The sequence below is a fragment of the Mya arenaria genome, chromosome 7 (genome assembly GCF_026914265.1).
Source record: "Mya arenaria isolate MELC-2E11 chromosome 7, ASM2691426v1".
In the NCBI taxonomy this organism is placed as follows: Eukaryota; Metazoa; Mollusca; class Bivalvia; order Myida; family Myidae; genus Mya; species Mya arenaria.
The window spans coordinates 46,679,608-46,696,233 of record NC_069128.1 but is presented as its reverse complement, the minus strand read 5'-3'; the positions used below and the strand labels follow the sequence as shown (position 1 = coordinate 46,696,233).

Sequence of the window (16,626 nt, the reverse complement as noted above, 5' to 3'; positions counted from 1 at the left end):
GATCACCGACGTCTCCCAGACCAGCTGGAGATTGCTATGTACAATGTTGCCTCCACAGGTAGAGAGAGAAAGATAACCAAAAACAGAAGCGCCATTATCACACTCGTCCTCGATACGATATCGCTCAATCATTGGTCAAACAGTACTCACTGACCAATCAAAAACGTCGTAACATGAAGATCTCGCCGACACACATTCATTCCAGCACATATAAAAACGGGCGCCCGTCCCTAGACTCACAAGGACTAGTCCTCTTTCACACCAGGCACAGAGGTAATTGCTTACCTTTTAATTTTGGATCAGTGATATAGATCTGGATTGTGTGTTTGGACTTATATTCTTAATGGGAAATATAATAATAGTAGTATTAGGAAAATAGACAGGATAAATAATAATGTTTACTTTCATATCTGTTGAATAAGCTTTATACTTCGTATCTAAGTAATAAAACATGATGTTAAATGACAATAAATGCTTTATACATACTGTATTCTGTATTATATAATCCTCATTTCTCATTTCAGTGGGAAGGAAAGTTCTTAAACACCAGTTTTCATCAACTTCAACTTGTTCTTTTCGTGTTCAACGCCGACTAGTAGTAATTCAAGATGTCAGGAGATTTTAGCAATGATGTTGACTTCAAGGTAAGAACGATTTTACTATACACGATTTATTATATGTAACTTGTGCTGCCAAATGAGTCATATGAAGCAAGATTGGCATTCTATATTATGCAAAGGAATGTGTTTTATAATCTGGCAATATTTGCTATTTTGAAATACATTTGAAATGTCTCTCTCATTAAACTCATCACCTCGTTTATCATGAATATGAATAAATAATATAGTTGATATGTAAAATATTCATACTTGCGGAAACCGCATCATCGTAACCCAGATCTAAGGAAAGTACTTTCGTATTCTATTCCGAACTAAGACGGAATTTGCCGAGAGTATGTGATTATCCAATGAGGTTCATTTCCGATCATAAACGGAAATTGCCGAGGATATGTGATTATCCAACGATGTCATTTTCCAAAGAAAAACGGAAATTGCCGAAACGCTTCGATTGGTAATACTTATGATTATGTCTTCTTACAGTACCTATGGGTAAACAGGAAGGCGCTGTTGAAGACGATGGAGGGCTTTGACGGCAAGAAGGCTTGCTGGGTCCCCGATCCGGAGGAGGGATTCTCTCGCGGAGAGATCGTCTCTTCCAAGGGCGATGACATCACCGTCAAGATCCTGAGGAACAACGAGGTACGCTTCTACAAATAAGTTTCCTCTTGTTGATTGGATTATAAATTCTGACATGTGTCATGAACTGTATGTCATGTCAGTTACACAATCTAAAAGCTTACTAAAGTTTGCTGAAAACTTACAAACTGAGGGTCAACATCTAGTACTAGTATATCATTACTCAATTTTGACATATATCTTAATCGCATGTCACTTTAAGTCGCTGGTCAACTTACTAAGGGTCTACAATTATTCTACAATTCCCGTATCTCACATCCACCTAAAGATATCAAGTGATTACATGTTCCATGTTTCTTTCTCACCACAGTCCCGCACGTTGAAGAAGGATGACCTCCAGCAGGTCAACCCTCCCAAGTACGAACAGTGTGACGACATGGCCAACATGACCTACTTGAACGAGGCCTCTGTGTTGAACAACCTCCGTCAGCGTTACGTCAACGGCTTCATCTACGTGAGTAACTTCACTTTGATATTTTCTCCGTAATGTATTTTGGTAAATGCCATATTGAATTCGCGACTTGTTATTTGTTATTAAATTTTGACTAGAAAACTTTTCATTTAAGAAAATAAACACACAGCATTTAACTTTTTAGTTGCGAATTACCCTCAAACAATTATTTGCTTATTAGTAAGTACAGTCGAAACCCGTTAACTCGATATCCAAGGTCTGGCCAAAGTGCTTCGAGCCTCGCGAATATCGAGCCAAGATGGAATGCTTTCATAGAGTAAAAAAATCGGTCCTTTACATTAAGTTCGAGCCAACGAGAAATTCGAGCCAAGCGATATTGAGCCAACGGGTTTCGACTGTAAAGAACTATTCCATTTTCAAGTTGTCTGACTATATGAATTTGTACGAAGTTAACTGGCACACTTGACTTTGTGTATTACTGAAGAACTATGTTACATGTATAATTCTTTTTCAGACCTGCTCCGACCTAATAAAGTGTATTAGTGAAGAACTATGTTACATGTATAATTCTTTTTCAGACCTACTCGGGGCTGTTTTGCGTGGCTGTGAACCCCTACCGTCGTCTACCCATCTACCAAGACTCGATCATCGCCAAGTACCGCGGAAAGAGGAAGATGGAGATGCCCCCTCACTTGTTCGCCGTGGCCGATAACGCCTTCCAGAACATGTTGCAGGGTATGTATCTAAGGGAATCACTAACAGATTCTATGTCTGTAAGGATCTCTGTTGAAATCGAGTTATATTAATTACATTTATGAACAAACACCAAAACGCAACTGACATATAATCATTTAAACAGAATGTTGTTAATCCAAGCCTTAAATAATTCTATTTTCAATAACGTTACTAACGCCTATCGCCAGAATTAAGCGTTTTCTATGACTTTTTTAATGAATTATTAACAAAATAATTCTTATAACATCTTTTATGATGTTATATCATTAACACAAGCATTTTCTTCACATCTCATTTGAAGTATTCTTTTTCGAAGGCCGACCTTATAAACGTAATTGAGACCATTGAAAGTTTTCACAAATATACTTGATACTAAGCTGTTTGCATTGCGCGGTAATAAATAATTTATGTGATATGGGACCATGTACGGTTGTCAATAACGACGAATGCGACACTTTAAAGACAATAATTTTATCATTTTCGGAAATTTAACGGAAATTTAACGGCACACGAAATGCAAACTTAATGGGAAAAAGTATTTTAGATATCAATACTTCCTCTGTCAGCTTTTTCTCTAATCACACGAACTTTTTCCCCCGACTTATGTGATCTTGGAGAACTGGCTGTCAGTATCTTAATAGAGGTATCCTCATAACATCTGTTGTGACTTTCATGTGGCATTAACAGATCGAATACGGTTCCTGGATATTAATACAACCCGTGGTAATAAAAACAGCGATTATCTACTAATTAACGACGCAACCGTTTAGGCTTATCAGCACATATGAAACAACATGTGGTAAAACTTTCCCCTTGTTAATTGCTTGCCCGTGCGGGGAATTAAGGGGAATTAACGACTAACTGACCTGAAACAATCAGTTTTGTTTATTTGTGTCTACTAATTGCTCGGCTTAGAAGAAACTAAAATGCTTTTCTGGTAGATATGAATCGTTGTATTTGTTATAAAATGGTGATGTATAAAGTAAATCATTCAACGTTGTAACCTTCTTGTCATTTACAGATCGCGAGAACCAGTCCTGTCTTATTACGTAAGTTCAATAAACATGTGACAGAATTTTGTTCTATATAAGTTCATTGTATTTGTTAAAGAACCAGGCCTCTGTGTCATTACTTTATTTTGAAAAGCCCTATATTAAGTTACAGGTTGTAGACAAAACCACAAGAAAACACAAAAAAATAACGCAAATCAAAACGCTCTGATTTAACCAACATATTTGATTATATGAGCCAAAGGTTCGATCACTCTTTCATTTTCCCAACTCTCAATTACCTCCCTTTCCCTCCTCCATCAGTGGAGAGTCTGGTGCCGGAAAGACTGAGAACACGAAGAAGGTCATCATGTACTTCGCCAAGGTCGCCGCTGCCCAGCAGAAGACAGATGAAGCTGCTGCTGACTCTAAAAAGGTACTCACGCGAGTTCAATGTTTTAGGAATTTGCTGCTGTCATTATGTTATAGGTTTTGTTTATTTTTGCTTTACTTATTATTTTACAAAATCAATTGATTGATGAATCGGCAATTAAAAGTAACTTTCTTAGTGTTTGTCCCGAATGTTTCTTTTCTAGCCAACCGCTAAATGACATACTTAATATAACCAGTTAATGACCTAATCGATATTTTGTGGTTGTTTTTGTATGAAACGTTTTAAATCAGAATGCGCCCGACGATCCAATTAGCGGTCATGTAAGCGTAAACGCTAAATATATATATTTGTTAAGATGGAGAAATGTTACATGTACAATGTAGCTACTGTAATATACTACATAAGTTTGTAAGGCGCATCTAAATTTCAAGTAGATATTCGCTGAATTTCCCTCTGTTTCTCTCATTTCAGGGTTCCCTCGAGGACCAGATTGTGCAGGCCAACCCTGTACTCGAGGCTTACGGTAACGCCAAGACCACGAGGAACAACAACTCCTCCCGATTCGTAAGTAGTCAAGTTTCTTTAAATCAAGCACTTTAATTTCACTGATAACTTTGTCTCATCTTCAATTATTTCCAAACATTCTTCCATTCTCAATTTCCTCCAAGTTTCTCCGCTTTTATTTATACCTCCGACAAAATAGTTCAATATAATCTCACTTCTCTCATACGAATTACTGCCCTTGACAAACCTTCAAATTCCACAACACTTTCCAGGATAATAACATTATTGAATCCGACCTATAAATAAGCCAATCTCTTATAGCTATAATGTTAACTGTTGATGGCTGGTAACCCCATACTTTTTTAAAATATTGACCCAAATAACAGAAAGGTAAATGCAGTTATTTGCTGATAACTTATATTTAAAACAAATAGTATCATACATACATTGTACATTTGTTCATTATTGCAACAGAAATTCGATCTGAAATTATTTATTTTGCACTATTTCACGGCCAAACAGCTGGTTTGTTGTTCCGTAATTGTTAAGTATAATTAAGAACACTTTTACTGCACCTAAGCCCCGTTCAAATGAATCCAAAATAATACGGGGTCTTCAGACATCTACAGTGCACTCATTTATGTATCAGATACCTTACTATCTTGTCAACCTAGACCACAATCGGAACACCTCGGCCTTATTCCCCATACGACGAGCATCGGATGTATGCCGTTGCATTTGTAAAAGTAGTTCGTAATTCAAAATGGCGGTGACGCCAACTACTTGCAGCGTAGTTAAATGTAAAGAATTCTGAACATTGTAAACCGTCCATATACATCCAAGGTTAAAAATGGCTGAGGTGCTCAGGATGTCCCGATTATCTACAAACTATATTGAATGACGCATACCTTCCTTTCTCTAGTTATAGCCAACAATATCCTCGTAAATGTTAAGCCTTTTTGGCTTCAGGTAAGTAAAAACGCGTCGTTGAAAGCGTTAACTATGTGCTTAATGTAAATACGCTTATGTAATAAAGAGCGCTTTTGAAAAGTGTTGTTTAGAATGATATATATGCTTTTATTGTTAGTTGTACGTCGACTCGCTTGTTAGTGTGTCATGTTAGTGTGTCATGTCTTATATGTCTTTTATGGTATGTTAAATCGCGTATTTTGAGTTTTGCGTACTCACTCAGTTGGATTTCACTGCTAAATTACGTATTAAAATCTGTTGTTAGTTTATCCACTGGCGGATCATACTGAACTCATTTTTATAGTTAGCTGCTTTAGTATAAAGTAACCTCGCAGCTGAAATGCTTATTTTAATTGCATGCAGTTTACGAACTTGCTTGTGTGTGTACAGTTTACACGTATATCACAATTAAGTGTACGCTCATAAAGTATGCATGCCAATTTCATGCATTTAAATGGTTATACCAATAACGGACTCAGTACGTTAAATGACACTTACAAAGTTTACACATTCTACATTCTGATGTTTTTAAGACGAGTTTGTTTTCTACCAATTGAGCATTATTTCAAGGCTGTTCTTTTCTAAAGGAAATCTATATCAGGACGCGGGACATACCGCTAGATCTTTCTGGTTGAAATATATTCATAAATCTTAAAACCACAATAAATTTCTTACACAAGCCTTGCCTATCAGCTTTGTTTCTCTCTCCCATACAGGGTAAATTCATCCGTATCCATTTTGGCCCATCTGGTAAAATCGCCGGTTGTGACATCGAGCATTGTAAGTAATTTAGTACATTTGCAAAACAATTAGAACGAATGCGAATACTTGTGTAAATAAGGAAAATATGAGTTTATTTGCACCATCGAGGCGCCTCGTCTTATATTATAATGGAGATCTGTAAATCACTTTGGATAGCCAATAGAGCAGCACACTCATTTCAAATAAAAAATGTCCAGTGTCACTTTTAAAAATAATTGTACTTTATGCTTTAAAAATGCACCTTCTTGTTCATGCACCTCAGTCAACTCAGTCCGATTTACATTTTTAAGTGCACTCCGTAATTTTGCAGATCTGCTCGAGAAGTCTCGCTGTACTTACCAGCAGTCTGCCGAGAGAAACTACCACATCTTTTACCAGTTGTGTACCAACGTGTACCCCAAGTACCATGGTATGTACATGCGCCATTTTTTTTGTTATGGTTAGTTATAACAACAGCAGTCATTTACCAGAAATGAAACATCATGCAATACTTATACATACAATAACTGGACGTATACATGTTAATGTATTTTACAATGACTAAGTGCATTATATTTGTTACAAATACCCAGATTCAATCGATTAACGGATTAAGAAAAAATGAGCTTAACATGTGTATAAGTAAACATGAAATAAACCTGTCTATTTAACTTACAGAACTCTGCTTGCTGTCTCCGGATGCCGGCCTGTACTCTTACGTAAACCAGGGCGTGCTCACTGTTGATGGTATCGATGACAACGAAGAAATGAAGGCAACTGATGTACGTGTAGAATAATTAAGTGTTATTGTGAAAAACAACATTTCAAAAAAACATCAGACAGAAAATTCAAAGCAAACTGTCTGAACACAAAATCGATTGCTAAATTATGCAGCTAGTTGTGCAAAACTGGTAAATTCTTGTTTAAAGGTAGCTTTAACGTTTATCTAATGCTCAATATCTATCCAATATTTAAGTTTAACCAATCAAGTAGTTTATCCATACCAGCCAAAATTTAACGTTTTGAAAGGAATATACATTTGGATGCTGGTTTCATGTTTGAAAATATTCATCGTTTGAACATTTAAATGTTTTAGGAAGCCTTTGACGTGCTCGGCTTCAGCCAGGACGAGAAGAACAGCATGTACAAGTGCACAGCCGCTATCATGCACTTTGGTGAGATGAAGTGGAAGCAGAACCCAAGAGAGGAACAGGCTGAGGCCGATGGAACCGCAGGTACATACTTTTGAGTTTCATATTGCGGAACACATTAATACATGGCCGTTTTTGAATATTTTGAATGCGCATTACCGGAAGAGAACAAAACCTGTTTTAATAAATGAAAAAGCGTTCTTTTATTTAACTCTATCGTACCGTCAATTCAAATAGATTTTTCAAATGTCCTCGTAATATACATTCTCTTATTCACTCTTTACAGAAGCTGAGAAGGTTGCTTTCCTTTTGGGTATCAACAGTGGGGACCTGCTTAAGGGTCTTCTGAAGCCTAAGATCAAGGTCGGCACTGAGTTTGTCACTCAAGGCCGTAACAAGCAGCAAGTGGTCAACTCTGTTGGCGCTATGTCGAAATCGATTTACGACAGGATGTTCAGCTGGCTTGTGAAGAGAGTCAACCAGACCCTTGATACTAAGAAACCAAGGAACTATTATATCGGTGTGCTGGACATTGCTGGTTTCGAAATTTTTGACGTAAGTTTTCGCGTTAAATAGATATATGTATTCTAAATATCTACAGTACCATGATAAAATTGATGTTTACATGACAAATGCCTTTTTGTTTTTTAAAAACAAAACTTCGTCTTGAAACCGAATATATATCGGCCTGCTATAATTAACCTCTTAATCAACCTCAGTACAACAGTTTTAAGTAAGTGTGTTATGTTCTTTCATTCATATATAGCAAGAAATTAATGTTATATTGAAGATTTCTATCAGTTACTCAGTATTTCCTTGTCTTATAGTACAACAGTTTTGAGCAACTGTGCATCAACTACACAAACGAGAGGCTGCAGCAGTTCTTCAACCACCACATGTTTGTGCTGGAACAGGAGGAGTACAAGAAGGAAGGCATCCAGTGGGAGTTCATCGACTTCGGTATGGACCTCCAGGCCTGTATCGAGCTCATTGAAAAGGTAAAAGCCAAAATGTATTAGCATAATTGTACACATTTGTCTTTTTTATTAAAAATGACTATATCGCAACTTCTTTTCTTGTTAGAATATTTTGAAAATGCCGCACTTTATGAATGATTTTTGACAAGTTTGTTCTTGATTTTATCTTTGCCCAAATCACCATTGTACATGACCACAACGACTTTTCTTATTTCTAGCCAATGGGCATTCTTTCCATTCTGGAAGAAGAGTGCATGTTCCCCAAGGCTTCTGACAAGACCTTCGAGGACAAGCTGAAGACGAACCATCTCGGCAAGTCCAAGGCCTTTGGTAAGGTCACCAAGAGCAGGAAGGGAGGCAGCAACGCCCACTTCGAACTTGGACATTACGCCGGCGCTGTAAGCATAATGCGATGAAAAGGGTTTTATATTACTGATGCATGTACATGATAGTATACGTCTGCTGCATGCGATTGTCTTCACCGAAATATCATCAGCATACGTTTGAGCATAAAAGCATTTAAGTTTTAAAATTTTAAGATTTATATTCACATTTATTATTTTGACAAATACATGTATATCATTGGATGGGTCATTTTGGTTTTAATTGTCATCACTTACTTCATACAAGCATGTTTATAACAAGTAGAACACGTTATGTTGAAACTTATGCTAAATCCCAATGCCTTCTTGTACCACCTCAGGTACCATACAGCATCACCAACTGGCTTGAGAAGAACAAGGATCCCCTGAACGAGACCGTTGTTGCGCTCCTGTCCGATTCAAAGGAGCCTCTGGTTGGCACTCTCTATGAGAAACCAAAGGGTAAATACAAACTTTTGCTCAAATTTCTATTTATTGAAGTAAAAACTATAAATTATAATAGTTTCAAATTGTCATTCACCAGACTTTTTGTATGTTCTTGTATGTACTGGCACGAATAAATACAACATGTAATGGATCTATAGTTATACCCTTTTAGATAATGTTTACGTGCTTACAAACAACACAATTGGATACATCCGCGCGCAAGCAGGAACACACGCTTGCGCGCACATAGCACGCACGCATGCAGATGCTCGAACGCACAAGGATACTAACAGTCCATCAATAGCTGATGAGATACTTTCTGAGCTTGAACCGTATAATTACTAAAAAATAAATTTGTTTTCCGCAACTCATTATCCTAAATGTTGAGGGTTTATGTTAACAGAGGAGGCCAGTGGTGGTGGCGGCAAGAAGAAGAAGTCCAGTGCCTTCCAGACCATCTCGTCCGTGCACAGGGTATGTACAAACACTCGCAAACAGTCAATCACCTGTGAAATAACAAAACATTTACCAACACTCGGGTCGCTGACCTTTGTGAAATATTGTTAATCAAAGGTATACCCCAACACTAATGATACGTTATAGCCGTGGTGACATATAGTTGTCTGAGTGTGTCTCAAAATACCCCTAATCTTAGATAAATAAGGTTCCCCAAGGGTTTACCAACACCGAACATACATCATTTATAGATAAATGTGTACTAAATGGTCTACGCAAACTAACATTGTACCACTTTTCAAAAATTAACGCCTTTTAGGTACATTTTAACGTACACGTAGTATATCTGGTAAACACGCACTGACAATCAACACCATATAGTAACAAGGTTTTGACATGTGTGAACGTTTAAGCACATTTTATATTGAGTTTTCATTTAAATAAATTTCGCGAGGATTCACCCAAGCATGGGACAAATTGCGATATTTCATATACATGTACTTTACATTCGGCAAAGAAAGCATTGTATATCTAGACACTCTTCCTCAATGTTTACAGGAGTCCTTGAACAAGCTGATGAAGAACCTGTACAACACCCATCCCCACTTTGTGCGCTGTATCATCCCCAACGAAGTGAAGACCCCCGGCATGATTGACGCTGCTCTTGTCCTCAACCAGCTCCAGTGTAACGGTGTGCTTGAGGGGATCCGTATCTGTAGGAAGGGTTTCCCAAGCAGGGTCATGTATCCTGAATTCAAGCAGAGGTAATACCAATTTCACAAGACTTTGATATTTCAATTGTAAAACAACTTTAATACATAACACCTTTCAATATTTAATTGACCTAAAAACGGTACTTATTTCACATTTGGAAGTAACTGTTCATTCAACTATCTTTTATTATTAGATACTCCATCCTGGCCGCCAGCGCCATGCCCGAGGGCTTTGTTGATGCCAAGGTTGCCACTGAGAAGTGCCTCAGCGCCATCCAGGTCGACCCCAACGACTACAAGATCGGTAACACCAAGGTCTTCTTCAAAGCCGGTGTCTTGGGAAACCTTGAAGACATGCGCGATGAACGTCTGTCCGGCATTGTATGTCTGTTCCAGGCACACATCAGAGGTGCCCTCATGAGGATGCAGTACAAAAAGCTCCATGACCAAAGGTAATAAAATCGAAAGTTGCCCAATTGTTTGTAACGACATCTAGTATTCTTATTTTAGTTTTACAAAGATTAAAGTTTGTCAAATACAAATATATTAATGTTTTTAACCACTTACTAATACTTGCATGTTCATCATTTGGTTAGGTCTGCTCTTGAGAGGATCCAGAGGAACATTAGGAAGTGGATGGCAATGAGGAACTGGCAATGGTGGAAACTTTACGTCAAGGTGAAGCCTCTGCTTAACGCCGCCCGTGCTGATGATGAGATTAAGAAGATGGAAGAGGATTTCACTAAGACGAAGGAAGAACTTGCTAAGGTTGAAAAGATCAAGAAGGAGCTTGAGGAGAGATGTGTTGTGCTTGCCAGAGAAAAGGAAAACATGGCTCTTCAGCTTGCCACCGAGGGTGATACTCTTGGTGACATGGAAGAAACCATTGAAAACCTCACCAAGCAGAAGTTTGACTACGAGGCCCAGCTCAAGGAATACGAAGAGAGCATAGCTTCCATGGAGGGTTCTGCTTCAGACCTGGAGGGCGTCAAGGCTAAGCTTGAAGAGAAGGCTGCTCAGCTTCAGACGAACATTGAGGGTCTTGAAGATTCTCTGAAGAAGGCTGAACACGAAAAGCAGGTATAAAATGTGTTGACACATTTCTTCGGAATTATTATATTAATTTAAATCAACTGAGCTTTCATTTTATTATATCGTTTTAATTCATTTCTTGAAAAGGACATACTAGTATTGATTTTATTTCAATAGTGCTGGGTTAAAATGCTTCACTTTTTTGTTTCATCTAATTAGTGTTAACTAATGGATATCATGCTAATTCCAATTAAGCACAAGGACAACCAGATCAGGACCCTCCAGGGTGAGATGTCCGCCCAGGATGAGACCATTGGCAAGCTCAACAAGGACAAGAAGAACTTGGAAGATACTGTCAAGAAGACCCAGGACTCCCTCAAGGCCGAGGAGGACAAGGTCAACAACCTCAACAAACTCCGACAGAAACTCGAGTCTACCCTTGATGAGGTCAGTGCATACATTTCTAGGTGGTTTTAAACGCATAATGCAGTGTAATTTAATCACATTTTGACCACACAAAGTATATTGATGTTAACCAAAACATGACAAAACTGTATAAACCAAACATGTATAGTAGGTAATTCAATTATCAAGTTTGATTCGGAAATCAATTTGGTCTTAAATATGTCAATATTAAAAAAAAGCAAGACACTTCTTAAGAACTGATTGTAAGGTCCCTTAAGAGTTTAATGCAAATAAAATGTTTCGCACTCTTCTAGCTTGAGGACAACCTTGAACGTGAGAAGAAGGTCCGTGCTGATGTGGAGAAGGCCAAGAAGAAGCTTGAAGGTGACCTCAAAGCCACTCAAGAGACTCTTGAGGAAATTGAGCGTGTCAAGTCTGAACTTGAGGGTAGCATCAAGAAGTAAGTCTAATTTTGTCTGCATTCTTTATTTTAAATCATTCAAAGAAATCCAATTTTGTATATATGAAACGAAAGCTCAAACAGTAAAAATCGTGAAATAGGTATTATAAGTTACTATAGTATTCCAAACTTGTAGTTCAGTTAAACAAAAGAAACAATACTAAAAAACACAAAAGGAACAAACAATGAAATTGTGCTGATTTCACATTAATGTAGTGAACAACAACAACACAGTTTATCAAATATAGAAGTAAAATTTGTGAAGCAATCTTCTTTATTAAACCGTAACTACAATAACCAAAAAATAAAATAAAATGTTATGATTACCTCCAGGAAGGAGAATGAGATCAAGAGCCTGAACCAGAAGCTTGAGGAGGAGCAGGGACTTGTGGCCCAGCTTCAGCGCAAGATCAAGGAGCTCCAGGCCCGCATTGAGGAGCTGGAAGAGGAACTGGAAGCCGAAAGGCAGAACAGGTCTAAGGTGAGGAATGAAGAAAGAAACTTAATAGCAATTATAAAAATGAAATACTTACTTTATTTGGGTAATGCGTAAGATAATTGAAGTATACTATTAGTATATGATTTCACTGAAAAAAATACTTATTATGTGAAGCTGATACATCAAGACGAACGTAAAGCAAAAATATCAAAATGATAAATTGATTTTAATTTTGCAGAAACCCCCCAAATTAATCCTTTGTGCTCATAATTGAGCTTTGATATAACAAGCTTTGAAGTAAACATATTGTTGTTTTTGCTTCATGTATAATAAGGTGACGTACTTACTTTTAAAACACTTTATTATTACAGGTTGAGAAGCAGAAGCAGGAGCTGACCCGTGAGCTTGAAGACATCGCTGAAGCTCTTGATGAGCAGGGCGGCCAGACAGCGGCCCAAGTGGAGCTTAACAAGAAGCGGGAGGCTGAGATCCAGAAGATGCGTCGTGACCTCGAGGAACAGGCACTCCAGAGCGAGTCCACCATCGCCTCCCTAAGGAAGAAGGCACAGGACTCAGCCAACGAGATGGCCGACCAGATCGACCAGCTCCAGAAGGTGAAACAGAGGTGAGAGATGGTTCACTGTTTGGGAATTTTTGAAACTGTTGGAATTTATACATTAACAAATAAATGAAAAGAAATAATCCGTTTTATAAAACATGTGTTGACCATTTTAAAAAACAAAGCATTTAACACATTAATGACGAAATATCTGTAAATTACTTTAGAAATCGTCGTCCAAAATAAATAAATAATAGTAATCGTTACGCAAATTTCTTTTTGAAATAGATATTATTTCCAACACTATCTAGCGTTATTTCACTTGAAAAGCCTGGAAGTGTAGACTGAACTTAAATACAAAATTGAGATTGAGTCTTCTAATTTGTAAAATAAACATTGAATACATCAGTTACTGAATATCGTAAAATGACTTTTATCTGCAGAGTTGAGAAGGAGAAGGGACAACTGAAGAATGAGATTGCTGACCTCCAGGACCAGGTTGTCAACGCCTCAAAGAAGGGAGTAAGTTGATGAAATGCATTCCTCTTTTGTCCTTGAGCAAACTAAAATAACCGAATACGGAATAAAATACATAATGAGGCATCATTGCTCCTTTTTGCGTAGTTTAGTGGACAACCTGTCAGATTATTTTGATTTGCATTGTATCATATAATCTAAAAAGAAAGCAATGTATCCATTGATTCTCACTAACGACTTGCCATTCTTGTTTAGTTCGCAAAGCAATTCAATACACTAAATATGTCTGACTAATAGCAAATTCAACACCCATTTATGTCCCCTGGCAAATAAAAAACGATTTCAAAATGCATAATAACTAATCTGTCTAACCAATCTCTTAAAGGGTATGTCTGAGAAGATGAGCAAGCAGGTCGAGTCCCAGATCTCAGAGTTCAACTCGAGACTTGACGAGAGTGCCCGCAGCATCCAAGACCTCAACGCCACCAAGGCGCGCCTCCAGGCCGAGAACGGCGACCTGATCCGCCAACTGGAGGAGGCTGAGAGCCGCATCAACCAGCTCAACCGGGAGCGCTCCAACCTGCTCGTTCAGCTAGAAGAGGCCCGACGTAACGTCGATGATGAGATGAGGGTATGTTGTATTATTTACATTACTGGTTTAATCATTTAAAACATGTTTTCATAATACGAGTCATTTTCATGACGCACTATTTTGATAAATGCCGTCGTTTAAACATCGCGCAATGACACATTTATTGTGTTACTTCACTGTATTGGTATACAATTCGTATTATTTGTAACAGTGTAGACTTATAAGTCATCTTTATGTTCCGAACGCGTGCCTAAAATTCTTATTTCTATAATTAAAACGTCATACACTTATACGCAATTCGCTGTATTGACATAATTATATTATTTCATGTTTTTCAATACAGGCCCGCCAGAAGCTTTCCAGCGAGCTGCGTAACTTGATGTCGGATATGGACACCCTCCGAGAGCAGTTGGAGGAGGAAGGTGACGCCAAGGTCGACCTCCAGAGACAGTTATCCCGCGCCAACTCCGAGGCAAACGCCTGGAGGGTCAAGTATGAATCCGAAGGCATGGCCCGGGCTGAAGAACTAGAGGACATTCGCCGGAAGTTGTCCGTCAAGCTCCAGGACACCGAGTCCGCTCTGGATGCCGCCAACAACAAGATCAGCGGTCTTGAGAAGAACAAGAGCCGGCTGCAAATGGAACTCGAAGACGCTGTTGTGAACTCTGACCGCTCCAGCGCCGCCGTCACCGCCTTGGAAAAGAGGAACAAGTCCTTCGACAAGACCATTAGCGAGTGGCAGCTCAAGGTCCGCAGCATCCAGACTGAACTCGAGAACACACAGAAGGAGTCTCGCAGCTACAGCACCGAGTTGTTCCGCGTGAAGACCCAGTACGAGGAGATCATCACTACAGTTGACTCACTGAGACGCGAAAACAGCAACCTTTCCGGTAGGTGGCGCTTTTGGTACTCAATTTTATTAATTAACTTTCATTGTCTTAAATGTTATGAGATGCGTTTTTGCAAATAAAATGAATGTGTTTGTTAACAAGGTGTTAAGAGCATTAAATTTCTGAGCTACTGTAAAATATAGATATATAGAACTAGATTTTTTCAATTACAATATTATTGGTATACGGGTTCAAAGCTCATTCATTTCATTTATAACTTAAAAGCTTTAACTGTTTTCCAGTACAATAAATTACGGGATTTTTCATTTACAGCTGAATTGTCTGAGGTGACCGACCAGCTGTCCGAGGGTGGCAGAAGCGTGCATGAGGTGGAAAAGACGCGCCGCCGTCTGGAGATGGAGAAGCAGGAACTGCAGGCCGCCCTCGAGGAGGCTGAGTCTACCCTGGAGCAGGAGGAGGCCAGGGTCGCCCGCGCCCAGCTCGAGATCCAGGGCATCCGCTCAGAGATCGACCGTAGGATCGCCGAGAAGGAGGAAGAGTTCGAGAACACCAGGTGAGCGTCACTTAATGCTGTTTGCATTATTCACTTACTGAAATCTCTTTAAAAATTGATATACACCAGGTAAGACACATGTTCAGAGGCATTCATTTATAAATCAATACTTACCGATATTCAATAAGTGCACTTATTTTACTTAGAAGATTCAGAGATATGATAAAATTATAATCAATACAAAGACAACTTTTAACTTTAACCTCATGTAATTAGCACATATCTTCCAGGCGTAACAACGCTCGTCAGCTCGAATCCATGCAGGCAACACTTGACGCTGAATCCAAGGGTAAGACTGAAGCCATGCGCGCCCGCAAGAAGCTTGAATCTGACATTAACGAGTTGGAGGCTGCCCTTGACGCCGCCAACCGTTCCCGCGCCGAGATGGAAAAGAATGCCAAACGCTTCCAGGAGCAGTCCAGAGAATTCCAGGCCGCCATTGATGAAGAGAGGCGCAAGACATCTGAATCTCTTGAGAACGTTCAAATTGCCGAGCGCAGGGTGACCACAATTATTAATGAGTGCACCGAGATCCGCTCCGCCCTCGAGTCTGCGGAGAGGTCCCGCAAGGCGGCCGAGAACGAGTTGGTTGAGACAACAGACCGCGTCAATGAGCTTACGTCCCAGATGCAGAGCATATCCAGCGTCAAGAGGCGTTTGGAGGCTGATATCAGCGCCATGTCCGCCGACCTTGAAGAAATGAGTTCCGAGGTGCGCCGCGCTGACGACCAGTGCAAGAAGATGACCATCGACACCAACCGTGCCTATGAAGAGCTCCGCTCCGAAAAGGAACATACCTCCCAGCTTGAGAGGATCCGTAGAACGATGGAGACCGAGATTCGAGAAGTCACTCTGCGACTCAGCGAAGCCGAGTCCAAGTCCCTCAAGGGAGGTAAATCTTTCATCGCCAAGCTGGAAACCAGAGTTGTGGAACTTGAATCTGAGCTCGACAACGAGCAGCGCCGCCACGCAGAGACTCAAAAGAACGCCCGCAAGGCCGACCGCCGCCTCAAGGAACTCGCCTTCCAGGTTGATGAAGACCGCAAAAACCAAGACCGTCTCCAGGAGCTCATTGATAAACTCCATGGCAAGATCAAGTCTTACAAGCGCATGGCAGAGGAAGCCGTAAGTTTAATTTCATAATAAAATATG

The 16,626-nt window shown here is 39.3% G+C and overlaps 1 protein-coding gene across 1 annotated transcript in view; it reads left to right on the top strand.

The window, feature by feature from the left end:
- Positions 1-608: 608 nt before the first annotated feature.
- Positions 609-16,626, top strand: part of LOC128241189 (myosin heavy chain, striated muscle-like) — a 28,246-nt gene continuing 12,228 nt past the window's right edge. Inside the window, exons 1-28 of the mRNA XM_052958149.1 lie at positions 609-644; positions 1,101-1,259; positions 1,567-1,710; positions 2,247-2,403; positions 3,425-3,452; positions 3,717-3,828; positions 4,258-4,350; positions 5,976-6,039; positions 6,332-6,430; positions 6,679-6,782; positions 7,097-7,235; positions 7,438-7,706; positions 7,979-8,149; positions 8,347-8,526; positions 8,832-8,952; positions 9,341-9,411; positions 9,952-10,157; positions 10,301-10,558; positions 10,703-11,186; positions 11,394-11,585; positions 11,858-12,003; positions 12,337-12,484; positions 12,814-13,067; positions 13,445-13,523; positions 13,864-14,109; positions 14,414-14,960; positions 15,234-15,474; positions 15,705-16,599. Coding sequence (XP_052814109.1) covers positions 609-644; positions 1,101-1,259; positions 1,567-1,710; positions 2,247-2,403; positions 3,425-3,452; positions 3,717-3,828; positions 4,258-4,350; positions 5,976-6,039; positions 6,332-6,430; positions 6,679-6,782; positions 7,097-7,235; positions 7,438-7,706; positions 7,979-8,149; positions 8,347-8,526; positions 8,832-8,952; positions 9,341-9,411; positions 9,952-10,157; positions 10,301-10,558; positions 10,703-11,186; positions 11,394-11,585; positions 11,858-12,003; positions 12,337-12,484; positions 12,814-13,067; positions 13,445-13,523; positions 13,864-14,109; positions 14,414-14,960; positions 15,234-15,474; positions 15,705-16,599 — 5,643 coding nt within the window. The remainder of the gene's footprint in view (positions 645-1,100; positions 1,260-1,566; positions 1,711-2,246; positions 2,404-3,424; positions 3,453-3,716; positions 3,829-4,257; positions 4,351-5,975; positions 6,040-6,331; positions 6,431-6,678; positions 6,783-7,096; positions 7,236-7,437; positions 7,707-7,978; positions 8,150-8,346; positions 8,527-8,831; positions 8,953-9,340; positions 9,412-9,951; positions 10,158-10,300; positions 10,559-10,702; positions 11,187-11,393; positions 11,586-11,857; positions 12,004-12,336; positions 12,485-12,813; positions 13,068-13,444; positions 13,524-13,863; positions 14,110-14,413; positions 14,961-15,233; positions 15,475-15,704; positions 16,600-16,626) is intronic.